The sequence below is a fragment of the Vulpes vulpes genome, chromosome 16 (assembly GCF_048418805.1).
Source record: "Vulpes vulpes isolate BD-2025 chromosome 16, VulVul3, whole genome shotgun sequence".
In the NCBI taxonomy this organism is placed as follows: domain Eukaryota; kingdom Metazoa; phylum Chordata; class Mammalia; order Carnivora; family Canidae; genus Vulpes; species Vulpes vulpes.
The window spans coordinates 14,538,856-14,556,428 of NC_132795.1; the positions used below are offsets into that span (position 1 = coordinate 14,538,856).

The 17,573-nt window shown below is 41.1% G+C and overlaps 2 protein-coding genes across 2 annotated transcripts; both read left to right on the plus strand.

The window, feature by feature from the left end:
• Positions 1-3,145: 3,145 nt before the first annotated feature.
• Positions 3,146-4,759, plus strand: LOC112922486 (gamma-crystallin C). The gene is made up of 3 exons (XM_026002052.2): positions 3,146-3,154; positions 3,255-3,497; positions 4,484-4,759. The coding sequence occupies exons 1-3, from the start codon at positions 3,146-3,148 to the stop codon at positions 4,757-4,759; spliced, it is 528 nt and encodes a 175-aa protein (XP_025857837.1).
• Positions 4,760-9,734: 4,975 nt separating this feature from the next.
• LOC112922487 (gamma-crystallin D) lies at positions 9,735-11,463 on the plus strand. Its single transcript, XM_026002054.2, has 3 exons — positions 9,735-9,743; positions 9,835-10,077; positions 11,191-11,463. The coding sequence occupies exons 1-3, from the start codon at positions 9,735-9,737 to the stop codon at positions 11,461-11,463; spliced, it is 525 nt and encodes a 174-aa protein (XP_025857839.1).
• The last annotated feature ends 6,110 nt before the right edge of the window (positions 11,464-17,573 follow it).

The following is a 17,573-nucleotide window of genomic DNA, read 5'->3' on the forward strand; positions in this document are numbered from 1 at the left end:
TGAAATAAACCTTCTAAAATCTCCCTGGGTGAAAAGTGTAGAACTGGCATCTCAGTGAGAAGGATTAGAACATTAAACAAGAGAAGTATAGCATAAACCTCCAGCTATAAGATGAATAAGTTCTGGGCATCTAATGTACAGCATAGTGATTATAGTTAACAATACTGTATTATAGACTTGAAAGTTGCTAAAAGAGTAGATTTTAAATGTTTCCACACACACAAAATATTAATTATGTGAGGTGATGCACCTAACACTAAGGTGGTAATCATCTCACAATATATAACTGTATCAAATCTGTATGTTGCATACATGTTACATGATGCAATATTTCAATGGTATCTCAGTAAAACTGGGGCAGGGGGCAAATGAGAAATGTGAAATAACATTGTGTTTTTGGGAAACTACAAGTGACTCAGTGTGATCTGTTGGGAAGTCTGGAGACAGAGTATCTCAGGCCAGGTGTGCCAGGCTAAGGAGCCAGTACTTGATTCTGGAGGCAATGGGAGTCAGGGAAGGGTTTCAAGCAGGTGAGTAGCTGCCTTAGCTCAGGCTGCTAGAACAAAAATACCGTGGACTGGATAACTTAAACAAACATTTCTTTCTCACAGTTCTCAGTTCTGGAGGCTGGGAAGTCAAAGATGAGGGTGCCAGTAGATCCAGTGTCTGGTGAGCCAACTTCCTTGTTTGCAGACTGTCTTCTCATAATGCCCTTACCCTGAGGGAGGAAGTGCCTAAGGACACTCATCCTGTCATGATGTCTCCACCCTTATGACCCAGTTACCTCTCAAGGCCCCATCTCCAGACATCACAGTGGGGATTAGGGTTTCAACATATGAATTTGGGGACGCAAACATTCAGTTCAGTGCTGTGACATGACTTGATGCGTTTTGATTCTGATCACCCTGGCATGTTGGCAGAATGCAGTGTAGAAGAGGGCAAGGCTGGAGAGAGTCAGGAGACTGGACAGTCCAGCTGAAGATGATGAGAATGCAAGAAAGGCAGCTACAGGGCAGGGTGACAGGGAGGGGAGATTAGAGAGGTCGCTAAAGGAATGAAGCCAGGATCCCCGGGAGAGAGAGAGAAAGATCTGGAAAAAAAAAAACAAGACTAAAGTTTAGTACTCTGCATTTTCTGACCCCTTCACCTCTTTTCCTGTCTAATCAGCACTATCACTTAAGTGCTGGAATTTCTGCTTTAATTCTCTCATTATGTGCATATAAAACTTTGTAGAACAAAGCAGAGCATTCTTCTGCCTACTTGTTTAAGGAAAATGACATATAAGTGCTAAGTAAACCTTAGCTGGTGATGGCTAAAATGTGTTTTCCTTACCAGAAGAAAAAAAAAGAGTAAACCAGACTAGCGTTTTTAAAAATTTGATCCAAGAACGATCTAGTGCTAGTTAGAAATACAGATTCCCGGAGTCTTTTCCACATCTAGTGATGCCAATCCTTGGGAGAGGGTATGACCTAGCAATTTGCAGTTTTAACAAGCACAGGTGATTCTTTAGACACACTAGAGTTTGAAAGCCATGAGATGATTTCCAAAGTACCCTCCATGTCTACTTTTTTTTTAAACTGCAAAATGGCTTCATAGCAGAGAAATCTTTCATGCACCTGAGAGGATCGACTATGTTTGAGAGACAAACAGGCTGAAGTCATCCTTAGTAATGTTGCACTGTTACTAACATGAAACATTTACTTAATGCTCACCTGGTATGTGCCATTGTACACATAAACCCATTGTCAAAGACTAGCAGAACACCAGTCACAAAGCAAGTTGGGTTTATTAGCTGTTAGAACAAGAGAGAATACACACCATGGGGAAATGGAAGTGTCTTAGCAAAGGGTGTCAGCAAAGGATATCATAGGATTTGTACTTTGGTTGAGTGGATTTGGGGAAGAGTCTAAAAAGGCAGGAGTTCCCTCTAGGTTGGATGTTGTCAGAACATGGGCAAAGTTTTATGACTGTGTATCTCAATAAATGTACTCACGCGGAGGAGAGCCTAGAAGGATAAAGCTGCAATTGTTAAAGAAGGAGTTAATCATGTGGGCTGAGAGACGGAGTGTTTGGTATTGTGTGGGGGGTACAGTGACTTTGTTTTTGCTTGTGCTTAGACAAAATTATGAAGTCGCCTTGTTTTGTCTCATTGCGTCATAGTCTCAGAGTAACCCTGTTGGTATTCCGTGGGATTGTTTATGTCTAACAGAGGAATAACATGGCTTAGCTCTGAATGCCAGGCCAGCTTCTAAATGTGAGTACCTCTCCTTTTTTTCCTTCCTTCTTTTTCGACTTACTATATCCCATAAGGTAAGTACTCTGAAATAACTCTGGCTCGGAGAGGCTATGTGGTTTGCCAAGTTCATGTGGCTACTAAGGGGACATTCTGAGTTTAAAAAGCTTTACTGCCTCCCCCCACTCTGGAAAGAGGAAGTACTCCAAAAAGCAATATACTTCTCAGTCTTGGACCCAACGACTATAGAAACCTCCCCCTTGGTTCTTATCACAAATTGACTTCCAGGGGCCGGTTTCTAGTACATGAAGTACACCCACCAAAGGAGGACTTAGTAGCTATGTCTTAAAGCATCAGATCACCACAGTCAAAACTAGCAAGGGTGGGAATCCAGACCTGTGGCCTGCACTGGGCTGATAAATCGCATAAAGAAAAACAGTTTTAAGTTACAATGACCTCTGCCATCAGGGACAGTTAGTCAAGTGTTTGTGGCATTGTATATCTCAGACAGCCTCTGGAATCATGGAACACTTTTATAAAGGCATAGATTTCCCCCCCCAAAAAATACATAGGGCATCATGGGGTCATATCTGTAGAGACATGAATTCCGGGTCAAAAGTTCAGATTGATGTGCTGATAAATTTAGAAAACACTAAGAATCCAAATAAAAGCAACTCTAGGGACTCAACTAGGACACATACAGAACAGCGTTAGAATATACCAGAGAATGAGGGCAAACTCTACAGGCATTTCCACTGAGTGCAGCACGTAAAAGGGATCCATAAAATCCCCTTACTCACCCCCTGGGGCCCCTTTTGTGTTGTTCTTGCCAACGCAGCAGCAGCCCTGCTATATAGACCCGCCGCGCTGCCGGCCGGTCGCACTGAACTGGCACATCCGTGTCAACCAGCCATGGGGAAGGTGAGCGGGATACAAGTTAAATGAAAAGAAGAAAAAAATGCCTCTATATGAGATCTGTGGGGAGCCACTGATTTAATTCGGAATCATTCTTCCTTTGCAGATCACCTTCTACGAGGACCGCGGCTTCCAGGGCCGCTGCTATGAGTGCAGCAGCGACTGCCCCAACCTGCAGCCCTACTTCAGCCGCTGCAACTCCATCCGCGTGGACAGCGGCTGCTGGATGCTCTACGAGCGCCCCAACTACCAGGGCCACCAGTACTTCCTGCGGCGCGGGGACTACCCCGACTACCAGCAGTGGCTGGGCTTCAGCGACTCCATCCGCTCCTGCTGTCTCATCCCCCAGGTGAGGTCAACCTGGTTTCCACCAGGCTGCCTGCTGTCCTCCCTGCATGGTTGACCAGGGAGGGACGTTTCTCCTTTAAAAGCCATTCAGGGTAGAGTGGGCTTTGGCTACTGCCTAAGCCCAGAGAGACAAATGCACAAAGCCAGCCGAGAATTCATGAAGAATTCCCTTATGGGAAGAATCAGCCTCACTTTTGCTACCATTATGTCCCTTGCAAAGGTGTTTGTAACAAATGTACTGTCACAGTGGGATATAGAACAAAACTTGCGAATGGGATGCTGGTTGGACCTAGGAGGGCTGTACTTCAAACGGGTGGCTTTTAAAAATTTGAAACCGTAAGATTGTCATTTTAATGAACAGTAAAGAATGGATGGGGAATGATTTAGGTTCCAGTACAGGCTAGTAAAAACTGTGACTCTATTGTTAGCAGAGGCTAATCGAAGTTTGTGTCCAACTTTGGAAAAGGTAATTCACTGCCCTTAATTTGGAAAAGTAGTTGAATACTGGTTTCAAGGGACTGTTTAAACTTATTTTCACTGAAGCATGTGATTTTGAAAGTCCAACTTTGGTTGTAAACTCGTATGTATATAAATTTGGGAGATAACTCTCATATTATTCCAAAAAATAATAATAATACCCCTATTAAAAGAATGTTAGTCAAAATGCTTTCCATTTCCCCCTCAGAATATATATTTGACTTATCACCTAGAAATCAATAGAAATTAGAGAATTGGGAGTCAAGATTATTGAATTTTTGATAGACTCTAACCCAGACTCTGAACCTCTAAAAATTTACCTTTCCTAGATGTGAAATTTAAAAAATGAGAATGCAAACATTTATTAAACACCAGTAGAACACAGATCCATACACGGCACACACAGCCATCTCAGAGTCTGGGTTTCTACATTGGCCATCCCGTGCCTCAACCTACCAAGTTCATTTGTTGTTTGGTTGCTTCTTCCGCTCCTTCTCTTTGTGGACCGAGCAGACAAGCTCCCACAGGCTGCGGCTGTATGAGAGAGAGGATCACAAAGGCCTCATGGTTGAGCTGAGCGAGGACTGCTCCTGCATCCAGGACCGCTTCCACCTGAGTGAGGTCCGCTCCGTGCACGTGCTGGAGGGCTGCTGGGTCCTCTACGAGATGCCCAACTACCTGGGGCGGCAATACCTGCTGAGGCCCCAAGAGTACAGGCGCTACCACGACTGGGGAGCCATGGATGCTAAGGCAGGCTCTTTGCGGAGGGTGGTGGATTTATACTAAAATAGGTTCACACTACCATTTTCTCAATTTGGAACCTAATAAAGTATTTAGTCTGTATTGTTGGCAATTGCTGACTTCTGTTTTTCTTTCACCGTGTGCCAAGGAATTCACCTGCAAATGCTCCCAGGTAAAGGTTGAGGAGCAAGTAAGCGGGGAGGGGTCCGTTCTAGAAGCTCTGCAAAGTGAAATGAGTCTGAAACAGGCTCAGAAGTAGGGGTGGAAAGAGGAGGTGGCCTGTCTAAGGGTGACTGGTGAGGAGGGAGGCATTGAGTTGAGGGCCCTAAGGAACAGCATTCCAGGAACTTCCTTCTGACCCAGCAGGTGACTGGAAGCCATAGAGGGTCATAGGTGAGCAGTGAAGAGAAGCCCACTTGGCAAAAAGCCTGATTAGACTACATGAGGAATTGTAGTACTGTTTACTTTTGAACACAGTATGACATACCTAATCCCCAGGCCGCCATTGAACCAGTTGAAGATTCTCCCCTCCTCTCCCAGAATGCCTCCTGACTTGGTTGCACCTCTTGGCCAGTATATTCCCAGGGTCAAACTCTACCTGAAGTGCAGCTAGTGCAAATAAATTGATGAGATAGATGTTAGTGTTTTAAATAGACTTCGATTGAAGTAAAATCTGCTTGCTCATAAGCAAAGCCCTATAAGTTAAAAAAAAATTAAAAATCTTTTCGTCACTAGAGAATTAATTTGTTTTTAAATTTTTTCCTTCAAAGTAAAAGCCTCCTATAATCCTACTACTTCACAAATTCTATAAAGAAAGAAGTAGAGAGGGTCCTTCTGATTCTACTCCTCGTTGCTAGCTCTTCTTTACACTTGGTGGGCATCCCTCTAGAATTTTTTGTTCTTTATATTGACATCTCATGAAACATGCTTTTTTAAATTATTTATTTACTTATTTGCAAATATGGAATCATGCTGTTCATATTAGCCTGCAACTTGTTTTTAACATGCAAAATGATACAGACATAGATCTCGATCAGTATAGTATACCTTATTCTATTTCATGACTGCATTGTGTTCCATTATTTGTTTTTTGCTTTTTTAAGATTTTATTTGTTTTTTCATGAGAGACACACACAGAGAGAGAGGCAGAGAGAGAAGCAGGCTCCAAGCGAGAAGCAGGCTCCATGCCAGGAGTCCAATGTGGGACTCGATCCCAGGTCTCCAGCATCACAGCCCAGGTGGAAGGCAGGCACTTAAACCACTGAGCCACCCAGGGATCCCCGTGTTCCATTATTTGAAAGCACCCTAGATTACTTTACCATTTATCCATTGGTGATTGGGCTTGTCCAATGTTCCTTTTACAAACAAGCCTGCAAAGAATATCCTTGTATGTCTACCTTCAAGCCTGCAAAGAATATCCTTGTATGTCTACCTTTATCTACACATACCATAACTTTTAGAGGACAGAGACCTAGACGTGAGACTGCCCAATGATAGCACAAGATATTTTCCATTTTAATAGACTCTGCCCAAATTGTTAGCTACCAAAGATCCTAACCTGAGTTAGTGTCTTTACCACTTACTAAGCACCTACCACAGGCCTGCCATATGTAGCACTGGGGATGAAAAAGCAAACAGAAACAAATAAAAGACATTGTCCCTACCACCACAGAGTTCTACACAGAAATAATATGAAATGCTTATAGTAGACAGTAAGTATGCAACCACTTTTTAAAGTCAAGTACTCCTCAAGTGCTAAATAATACATACATAATCACTTTTATCAAATACTTTTATTTAGTACTTTAAAGTCATTCCAAGACAAATTTCTAGGGGAAACAAGTGTAAACTTGTTATATATGTAAACAATATTTATTTACATACTTCTTATGATATCAAATGGTTTAAACCATACTACCAAATAAAATGGTTCTCAAAATTTTAGATTTCCCAGACCAGTTTTCTTTAAATAGAGACCAACATAGGATTGCCTATTTTTATTTTGCCAGGCAAGGACCTTGAAAATTAAAAACAAAACAATGAAATTGTAAAACTAAGCACCATCCATTTGTACATCATTTTATACAAGAAGAGACATTTACAAAATGACATTTTTAACACCCCAAAATACACAAGTTCCTAATAAAGTATGGCTCAGACCAAGGAAGAATGCTCGGGAATTTGCTCTGATGTGTAGTGCTTTCATCTGGCAAAAACTGAGCAGAGTTTGAAGACTATTGTTTGAGGTTAAGGCCCAATGCCTTCAGGGGCTAGAGAGATTATGCAAATGAGCAAAACAACTTCCATTAACACAACAAGGAGTGATGAAGAGTATGGTGAGCTGTGAAAAGTGCAAACCAACCCAAAGCATCATGAAAAAATCCAAACATTGTGCCAGCCAAATAAAACACATCCTAATTCCACAGCCTTCAGGGCTGCCAGTTGTCATTTCCATACTGGTGTGAAAGCTGGGGAGGGCCACCACCAACTGACTGCATGAGAGTTCCCAGGGCACCCTCTCCCCACATGAAATGCCTTGGTCTCATGTTAAGCCTACAGAACCCAACCTTAGAGCCTGGGAATGTGAGCAGACAAAACCCCAGGAATGAACCACAGTGAAATTTTCTCTCCATCCCAGGGGAATGAGATTTAGATTCATAATATTTTGAGCTCTAAGAAATAAGGAAAGTGGTATTTCTTTTTTTTTTTTTTTTTAAAGATTTTATTTATTCACTCCTGAAAGACACAGAGAGATAGGCAGAAACATAGGCAGAGGGAGGAGCAGGCTCATCAAATCCAATGCAGGACCCAGGGATCACGACCTGAGCCGAAGGCAGACGCTCAACCACTGAGCCACCCAGGCAGCCCAGAAAGGAGCATTTCATATATGCTTCATTTTGTAGGTGACACAGCAGTAACAGAAATCTTTGACCCTGCATGTAGCAGAACTCTAACCTTAACTCATGTATTTTGCCTCCACTCTTGTTTGAAACCACCTGAATATTTAGGAGTGACAATAGGTTACCTGCTGGACTAGAGCTCAGGATTGAGAGTCCCTGACCCTTATCTCTTATTCTCCCTCCAAAGACGGTCGCCATCAGTCATTCCAGGCAATGCGTATAGAACTCTGCTTCAGGGCTATAGGCATGAGGATTCTCAGTTTTTTACTTATGTTCATTTAGCACACTGAGTGCAACTTGGGGCTTCAGTTGGACACACATTTGTCAATCCTAGAATTTTCTGTAATGCATTTAAGTCAAGCACATTTTGGCGCAAGCCATTCACTTTTCAGCTCTATGAAAACTGTGAGGTGTTTTTTTTGTTTTGTTTTGTTTTGTTTTTTTCTTTTTCCCTGTTTCTTTCCCCAGGCTGAAATAAAGCCTTTTCTCTTCCTAGTCATTGAGAAAACCAAACCCAGAGTCTTCCTGTTTTAGCCCTCCAGATGTATCCCAAATTTGTCGTTGCATGTCAGCTGTGATGGTGGTGGTCCTCACAGCCATCCCCAGCAGGCTCCCCCTGGGTGTTCTCTGGGGCTCCCCATTTGGTTCTTTCTCATATTTTACTGTTTTTATCTATCAATCCTCTCCCCACAGAAACAACTCTGAGTGAAATGACAGTATTAAAGTTTTTATTTTGTTAATTATTATTCTTTAAATTTTTAATTGAAATGATGATTTTTTAAAAATTCTTTTGATTTGAGCTGCGTACTTTCTATAAACAGAAGTAATTTTGCAAACACAAGTCTATATATAGTGGGTAATAAGAACTGAAATCATCCTGTTGTACACAGCTGGTGTTTTATTCATGAATACCAACTTACAAAGATGTATGAACCAAAGTCAAGACAAAGTATTTCCATGAGACAACACAGGACTGTGAACAATTCTTTGAACATGAAAGAGGCTCAAGGCATAGGTCATCTTCCACTCCAATGCTCTTTCCAGCCCATCAAACTATTCTCTTCCAGGCTAATAAATACTTTCTAAAGCCTTCCTAGAGTCTCAGCTTCCAGATTTATTCCTTCCTCTCCCCACACCATTTTAACTGTAGCTCTTCCTCATGTTCATGCAATGAATATCCTTTGAGTCCAGAACTCTGTGTACCCTTGTTCCCCTGAGGAAAAGGTATATGTAGATTCCTACTAGAAATGCATTTCTTAGGAATTTGGTTTTATTTATAATAACCTGAGAGATGATCGATTTTTGTGTTTTAACTTTTTCTTATTTCCTCCAAGCGAGAAATTTCCCTTTTAGTTCTTTCCGGGATGAAACCTCTTAAAACTATTCTCCCTATTGAATTACAATTAGCCAAGATAAAACATCTAATCATCAGTCTACTTCCAGACATGACTGTAGCAAATTCAGACCAAATACTGAATATCTGTGCTTGCTAGGATTTTTGTTTTGTTTTGATTTGGTTTGGTTTGGTTTTGGCTTTGGTTGTTACCATACTGCAAGTTTGAAGTTTTATGAATTCCCTTGGTAAAATATTCCCATTTCTTACACCCTTTAATAAGAAAATTCTCTTAAAGGACAAAGTTGAAATTATCAACATTCCATTAAGGTCATTTTCTTCCTATTAACAATTAGTATGCAATTAGTATTCAATATTGAACACGAGGAGGTGCTCCAGCTAAAATGGTGTGGGGAGAGGAAGGAATAAATCTGGCTCCCTCACTTACACTTTTTTTGTTTTTCCCCAGCCTATGCAAATAAAAGTGTAGACTATATATGAAATGGCTGAAACTCTATTTCTATTATTAAATCAACAATGTTCCAAATTACTTTTTTCCAAACGGTCTCAATAGCATCAGCCAGTGATAGCAACCCGAATACTCCAGAGAGAATGGGACCAAAACCCACAATGAGCCCCATGGACTATGACAGCAAAGAGAAAAAAAGAGCACATGAAAATCCCCTCCTCGCCCCGCGGGCCCCTTTTGTGTGGTTCCTGCCAACGCAGCAGGCCTCCTGCTATATAGCCGTGCGCTGCCGCCCATCCCTGACCTGCATCCACCACCATGGGGAAGGTGAGCCCAGTGCAGCCCCAGCCTGGGGGGCCCCCTCTCCCCGCCACACCCGGGCCAGGCCTCTTGAGCCTCTCCCTCCCTTGCCTTGCAGATCACCTTCTACGAGGACCGCGGCTTCCAGGGCCACCACTATGAGTGCAGCAGTGACCACTCCAACCTGCAGCCCTACTTCAGCCGCTGCAACTCGGTGCGGGTGGACAGCGGCTGCTGGATGCTCTACGAGCAGCCCAACTACGCGGGGGGCCAGTACTTCCTGCGGCGCGGGGACTACCCCGACTACCAGCAGTGGATGGGCCTCAGTGACTCCGTCCGCTCCTGTCGTCTCATCCCCCACGTGAGTGCAGCTCCAGATGGGGACACAGGATGGATAGGTTCAAGCAAAGGTTAAACACGATCATTAGTGATCATTCAGAATAACTGAAGGTTTGGACAGAAGACCAGCTACCCTACAGTAGTTCAGTATAGTTTGCCCCAAACAGAAGCAAAGGGTAACCCGGGTACCAAGTAATCAACAAATATTTATTAAGAATGTGTTGGCCACAGTGGTCATGTACCAGCAATAGGTCCTGTCCTGGAATCACTTACAGTGGAGTTGTAGAAAAGCCACTAATATTCAATAGAAGAATAATCAAGTGCTAGAATATGTGCTAGTTATAGAGCAGACAGGAGTTGAAAAGGAAACTTAGAGGGGTTAATTTTTTTAAGACCTCTCTCTCTTTTGCTCCCCACTTGCGTATTTTGGTCCCACCACCCACCCAAATAGAAGTACTTTCTCTCAGTGGAGAGAAACCCAGAGACATTTTATGTATTTATGTATGTGCACACACGCACATACATTTCAAATACGTGTTTTAAAACACTAAGGTTTTTGAAAAATTAGTGCTGGGGCTTACTGATTTTTCTTTCTCATTCTTCTTCATTTTATCCCTGAACTATCAAATAAGAATCAACTATTGTCTGAGTCACTTAAGATGTTTGACTTTGCTTTCGCCAGAAACAGAAGGATCCAAGTCCTTGGTGATTTTTCCAAGATTTATCTTAAACCCAAAGCAAGGTCATTCATTTCATAAACTGACCTTACTGTTCAAGCACACATGCTTGAAAAATTAAAAACATCTTTTTAAAATGGCAAAAATAGTAATACGCTCTTAAAGGTTTGAGTTTCTCTCTGGTATGGTTGACTGAGCATGACTAGTATTTTATTCTGGCAAATATTTAAATATATAAAGAGTGAAATTTCCTTCTGAATTCTATCATACTTTATGGTCTTGAAAAGGTACTAAATCTCCAGCTTTGAAAATGGGGAATATATAAATATTGAGAATTACTTAAGGCAATTACTTAAGGCTTGCCATATATTTCAAAATAGCTTGAGCTGGACTGCATGAAAGTGTTGCAACCATTTCATGCTTTGCTTTCCCCCTCTTTCCATCTCTGGATGGGCCAGGCTGGCTCTCACAGGATCAGACTCTATGAGAGGGAAGATTATAGAGGCCAGATGATGGAGTTCACCGAGGACTGCTCCTCTCTTCAGGACCGCTTCCACTTCAATGAGATTTACTCCCTGCATGTGCTGGAGGGCTCTTGGGTCCTCTATGAGCTGCCCAACTACCGGGGGCGGCAATACCTGCTGAGGCCAGGGGACTACAGGCGCTACCATGACTGGGGAGGCACAAGTGCCCGGGTGGGCTCTTTGAGGAGAGTCATGGATTACTACTGAAATAGTTTCTTCATCATTTCTCAATCTGGAAACTAATAAAATATTTTCTGTGTGTTCCTGGCATTGGTTTGCTTGTATTTTTCTTGGTCCGCCGCTTTTTCTTTCTTTTTTAAAGATTTTATTTATACATGAGAGACAGACAGAGAGAAGCACAGACATAGGCAGAGGGAGAAGCAGGCTCCCTGCGGGGAGCCCAATACAGAACTTGATCCCAGAACTCTGGGATCATGACCTGAGCCAAAGGCAGATAGATGTTCAACCACTGAGCCATCCACGCGTCCCTGTCCTCTTATTTTATTCTTTCATTTTCACACACAGATACACAAACCCACACAACACAAGTGGAAACCAAGATGTGTGATCCATACGAAATAAAACACGTCTCTCACAATAAAAATATGCCTTCATATTCAGTAGAACTTAATAGCTTGTGAAACACTTTTATGATACATAATCTCATTTGACCCTCTGGTATTTAAACAAGATGTTGCTTCAAACAAGATTATTAAAAATCTGTTTAGATTTGAGGCACTTGGGTGGATCAGTTGGTTAAGTATCTGCTTTTGCTTGGGTTATGATCTCGGAGTCCTAGACATCATGGGGCTTCCTGTTCAGCAGGCAGCCTGCCTCTCCCTTTCCCTCTGCCCTGCCCCCCTGTTTGTTTACACTCTCTTTCTGTCTCTCTCTCAAAGAAATCTTAAAAATCTGTTTAGATTTCAGTTTTTTTCTGAGCGGTGAGGATCTGAAGCTGAGGTTCAGAAATAGTGTGACCCACATTTTAAAACAGGGATACCACGATGGGCCTCAAAAGGTTTTTGAATCCCCTAAGCTGTAGGTAAAAGTTGAGTTCACAAATCTCTGGCAGACTCTCTTGATGCTGAGGCTGTCGCTTGACACTCCATGGACATGGAAACCTAAGTGGCCGAATGCTGATGGGGAGAGAGAAGAGATGGTGCCAGAAAAACAATTGCTTTCCTGATGAAAAGGAGTTGCTGCCCCTGGTGCCATAATCCCCTCCTCTTTTGGGCATCTTATACCCAAGAGGTGACATGTGTGAGGGAACTACCAGTTTCAGAAACGCTGGCCTTGATGTGGTCAAGCCCCTGAGCCAATGTTTACCCGCCAGGGCTCACAAGAGAACAGAACCAATAGGATATATATGGATAATATGAGTAGATTTATGAGAAGTATCACCTCACTAATGGAGTCTGAGAAGTCCCATGATCTGCAAGCTGAAGAACCAAGAAAGCTGGTGGTGTCCTCTAGTCTGAGTCCAAAGGCCTGACAACCAGGAGCTCTGGTGTCTGAGGGCAAGAGAGAAGATGAATATCTCAGCTTAAGCAGAGAACTAACTTGTCCTTCCTCCACCTTTTCATTCTAGTCAGGCGCTCAACAGACCGGATGGTCCATTCACCAGTAAGGGCAATGCCAGCAGTGTTTTACCTTCACACTTTTTATAATGGGAGTAAAATAACCCCAAATTCATTTATGCCACTGCAATTGGATGTTCTGTTACTTGTAGTTCAATACATATCTCTAGCTAATACAGAGCATATGTGACTTTTTCTGAGGTGATTGTTGAGTATGTATTCAAAGAAATTCCTAATGGAAAAAACGCGGGAAAAAATCAGGAGAAGAAGAAAGAAAGAGGGGGAAGGAAGTCAGGCACTATTAAACAATGAAGTGATATGATATTTAGCATATTTTGGACCTGGAGATCATCTATAACTTAGATAACTCATTTCATGTAAAGTATGCTGAAGTCCAATTCTAATACCAAACAGTCAATAACAGAAGTGGCATCAGAAGCCAGAACCCACAGCTCAGAGATCACTTTTTTCCATCATGGAATCAGGAAGATTCTTGTCAAAGTAATGACAGCACTAGCTTACTGATTCTTACTATGAGGTCATTGCAAACAACCAACCAGGAATTGAATTAAATATATAGGACAACCCAAAGCTGCATTCTGTCTATATATATATCTATGCACATCCCATACACACAGCCAAATATATTTACATAACCCTGTACTTGTACGTATAATGTGTGTGTGTGTGTGTGTGTGTGTTAGCATACTATACACTAAGTTATAGGGAAGTAGGGCACTATATTCGCTTACATTGAGTCTTCTACTTTCTGTTCTGTCTTGTGCTCTCATTGCTGGAATTTTAGGAAGGAAGAACGGTGTGTAGGTTCAAAGAGATATGATCAAGTCATTGCCCTGCTTAAAAACCTTTGATATTTCTCCACTGTCCACAGGGAAAATTTCTTCTTACAAGAACCTACGGCCCCAGCTCATCTATTTCCTCTCTTATTAACCTGATGCTCCTGACCTGCCTGGGTCTCCCCATCACACCAAGGATTTTCACATCCCTTTGCCTTTTCTCACAATCTTTTCCATCCCTGAATTACTTTTCCCCAACTTCCCCCTGGTGAGCAGCTCCTTCTCCAAAGCTTGATCAAAATTCACCCGACTCTCTCAGCCAGATATGAATCTGCATCATCTCAGAAACATCAGACTGGAAGTAGCAGAAGCTCCATATCAAATGGGCAAGCAATACAGAAATTAGCTCACATGACAGGAAGTGCTAGGATAGCACAGGATTTAGGGATGGTTGATTCAGCAGCTCAGCAATGTCATTAGGGCCCCAGGTTTTGTCTGTCTCCCACCATATTTAGCATCTGCAGGGTCCTCGAGCAGCCAGGCATCCCTGGTAACCATAGGAGAGCTGCTAGCTAAGACTGAGGCAGCACAGAAGGAACACTGGGTGAGGACGAGCACCCCACAATCTCTACAACACAGTTGTGCACAGCACAAATCCCCAGAATTAAAGAGGACCTTGAAATGTCATCAGGTTCTTGAGTGTAAGCTTTGGTGATATAAGGTAAATCAAATGCAAGGAATAAAGGGAGGGGTGCCTGAATGGCTCAGTGGTTGAGCACCTGCCTTTGGCTCAGGGCATGATTCCCAAGTCTTGGGATTGAGTCCCACATTGGGTTCCCTGCAGGGAGCCTGCTTCTCTTTCTGCTTATGTCTCTGCCTCTCTCTGTATGTCTCTCATGAATGAATAAATAAAATTTTAAAAAAGAAAGAAAGATAAAGAGAGAAAGAAGGAGGAAGCCCAAGAAGGGAAAGGTACTAATTTAAAAAAATTTAAGACATTAATTATATTTATTACTGATTTTTTTCTTATCATAAAGTAAGAAGTATAAGTACCTTAAACTTTTAAATACTGTTTAATTCCCTTTGAAACCCTAGTATTCACCCATTTCAATATTTTCTTACAACCTCAGTAGAATTATTGAAATCAAGAAGTTCGTATTGATAAAATTAACATCAATGTATTTTTTTCTTATCGCTCATGGAAAATGCTTTAAATTGTGGTAAAATATACATAACATAAAATTTACCGTTATAACAACCTTTAAGTGTTCAATTCAGTGGCATAAAGCACGTTCATGTCGCCGTGCAACCATCAGCACTATTCATCTCCAGAACTTTGTCATCATCCCAATCTGAAACTCTGCACTCAGTCCAGACTAAGTCCCCATCCCCACCTCCCTGTAGCCCCCCGCAATGCCCATTCCACTTCTTATCTCCATGAATCTGACTGTTGTATGTACCTCAAATAAATGGAATTGTACGATATCCATCTTGCCGGGCTCATTTCACTTAGCATCATGTTCTTAAGATTGGTCCATGTTGTGGCATTTATAACATATTTCCTTTTTAAGGCTGAATCATATTCCATTCCATGCATATACCACATGTTTTGCATCTACTCACCCCTCAATGGGCATTTGGGTTGCTTCCATCTTTTGGCTCCTTCACAGTGGCTACAACATTTCACATTCCCACCAGCAATGCACAACATTTCTAATTTTTCCACATCCTCACTAACACTTGTTATTTTCTATTTTATATTTCTATAATAGCCATCTTTACAGGTATGAAGTAGTATCTCATTGTAATTTTGATTGCATTTCCCCAATGATTAGTGATGTTGAGTTTCTTTAATGTGACTATTGCCCATTTGTATATCTTCTTTGGAGAAACGTTTATTCCTATTCTTGTATTAAAATTTGGGGGTTTTTTTTTTTCGCTTTTTGCCTGTTGTTGCTAAGTTATAGGAGTTCTTTATGTACCGATGCCTTATCAAATATATGATTTGCAAATATTTTCTCACATTACATGGCCTTTCACTCTGTTGATAGTCTCCTCTGTCACACAGTTTTTATTTTGATGAAGTCCAATTTACCTATTGCCTATGCTTCATTGTCTTATCCAAGAAATCACTGCCAAATTTAGTGTCATGAAACTTTTCCCCTAGGTTTCCTTCTAAGAGTTTTATGGTTTTAGTTCTTTAAGTCTTTTTTTTTTTTTTTTTTTTAGTTCTTTAAGTCTTGAATCCATTTTGATTTAGGTTTTGTATATGGTGTAAGTTAGGAGTCAACTTCATTCTTTTGCATGTGGATATTCATTTTCCCCAGTATCATTTGTTTAAAAGCCGGTCATTTTCCTATTGAATGGTATTGCCAACCTTGTAAAAAATCAGTTAACAATATATGTGAGGGCTTGTTTCTGGGTTTCCTGTTCTCTTCCATTGGTCTGTATATCTATTGCTGCACTAATACCACACTGTTTTGATCACTGTGGCTTTGTGGTACATTTTGAAATCATAAAGTTCAAGCTCTCCAGCTCTGCTCTTTTTTTCAAGATTGTTTTGGGCATTTAGGGTCCCTTGAGATTCTATGTGAATTTTAGGAGGGACTTTTTTTTATTCCTATATAAAACGTTGCTGGAATTTTGATAGGGACTGCATTGAATCTGTTGATCACTTTGGGCAAGATATCTGAACAATATTGATTCTTCCGATCCATAAGCACAAGATGTATTTATATTTATTTATATCTTCTTTCTTTCAGCAATATTTCTCAGTGGTATAATGTACTTACTTAAAAAGAAACTTAACATATGGTGAGCATTATTCATATATTTCAGTAAATTCTGTGAAAACATGATTTTTGGTAGCTGCCTAACACCTCATCAAACAGATGTTCTATAAGTTACCTAATTAATGCCTTATTTTGGACATTTCATTTGTATCTTTTTTTATATTATAAACAATGGTCAGATAACATATTAGTGCACCTAAATGTCTGCATGTCTTTTAACTCTTTGGACAAATTCTTAAAGATGAAGGTATTATATCAAAGAAGTGAAAATTAAGAGGGTTTTACTGTCATAAAATACACATAACAGTAAATTTACCATCCTAACCATTTTTACCACATAGTACAGTAGTGTTAACTATATGCACATTTTTGTGCAATGGACCTTTAGAACTTTTTCATCTTTTAAATTTTGGTTTAAAATTTTTCTCTATAGCTTCCAAATGTTCTATAAAAGTAAGAATTTTTAAAAGAAAGAATGTGAATAAGGTTTATTAAATGTGTGAGCATCAAATGAAAACAATTTTTTAGTATTAGATTTTGGTAGCAACAATCCAAACTAAGGAATGAAATAGAGCATACGTATCAGGACTCGCTTCTTCATAAGGAGTGGTTTTCAATCTGTGTTGATTTTGCTCCCCCAGGAAACATTTCCAATGTCTGAAAACATTTTTGGTTGTCACAACCAGAAGAGTAACGCTACTAACATCTGGAGGGTTGACACCAGAGATGCTGTTAAACATCCTTAAGTGCACAGGACAACCACCCTGTAACAGAATTTTTTGATCCAAGATGTCAAAATAGTGTGAGGCTGAGAAACTCTGCTCTAAAGAGAGCTGAGCACCAGGAGCTACTGGGGATGAAGGTAGGGTCTTGAGAGAGGAAGGCAGACTCTAGGCTCTGGAGTCAGAGCCTTAACTCCAGAGCAACCACAGCTTGCCTGGAGCTGGGAAGGGTAGAGAAAGATGTAAGATTGTAGGATCTTAAACTCATTATATTTGCATATTAACTTGTATTTCTCAACAGCCAGAACTAATCTTAGCACCTGGTTTGCAAAATTATTAAATAGAAAGTTAATGCGTGAGACCGAACCACCAGTGAGTCACCTCTATGAATTTAAAAAGTGAGGGTCTCCTTGCCTGTGCAGGGAGAGG

What these genes read in the sequence shown, in the direction of transcription:
- LOC112922486 (XM_026002052.2), top strand. An exon ending in CCTGCTGTCTCATCCCCCAG is followed by an intron (nt 3,498 to 4,483) that starts GTGAGGTCAACC and finishes TTGTGGACCGAG; the next exon opens with CAGACAAGCTCCCACAGGCT.
- LOC112922487 (XM_026002054.2), top strand. An exon ending in CCTGTCGTCTCATCCCCCAC is followed by an intron (nt 10,078 to 11,190) that starts GTGAGTGCAGCT and finishes TGGATGGGCCAG; the next exon opens with GCTGGCTCTCACAGGATCAG.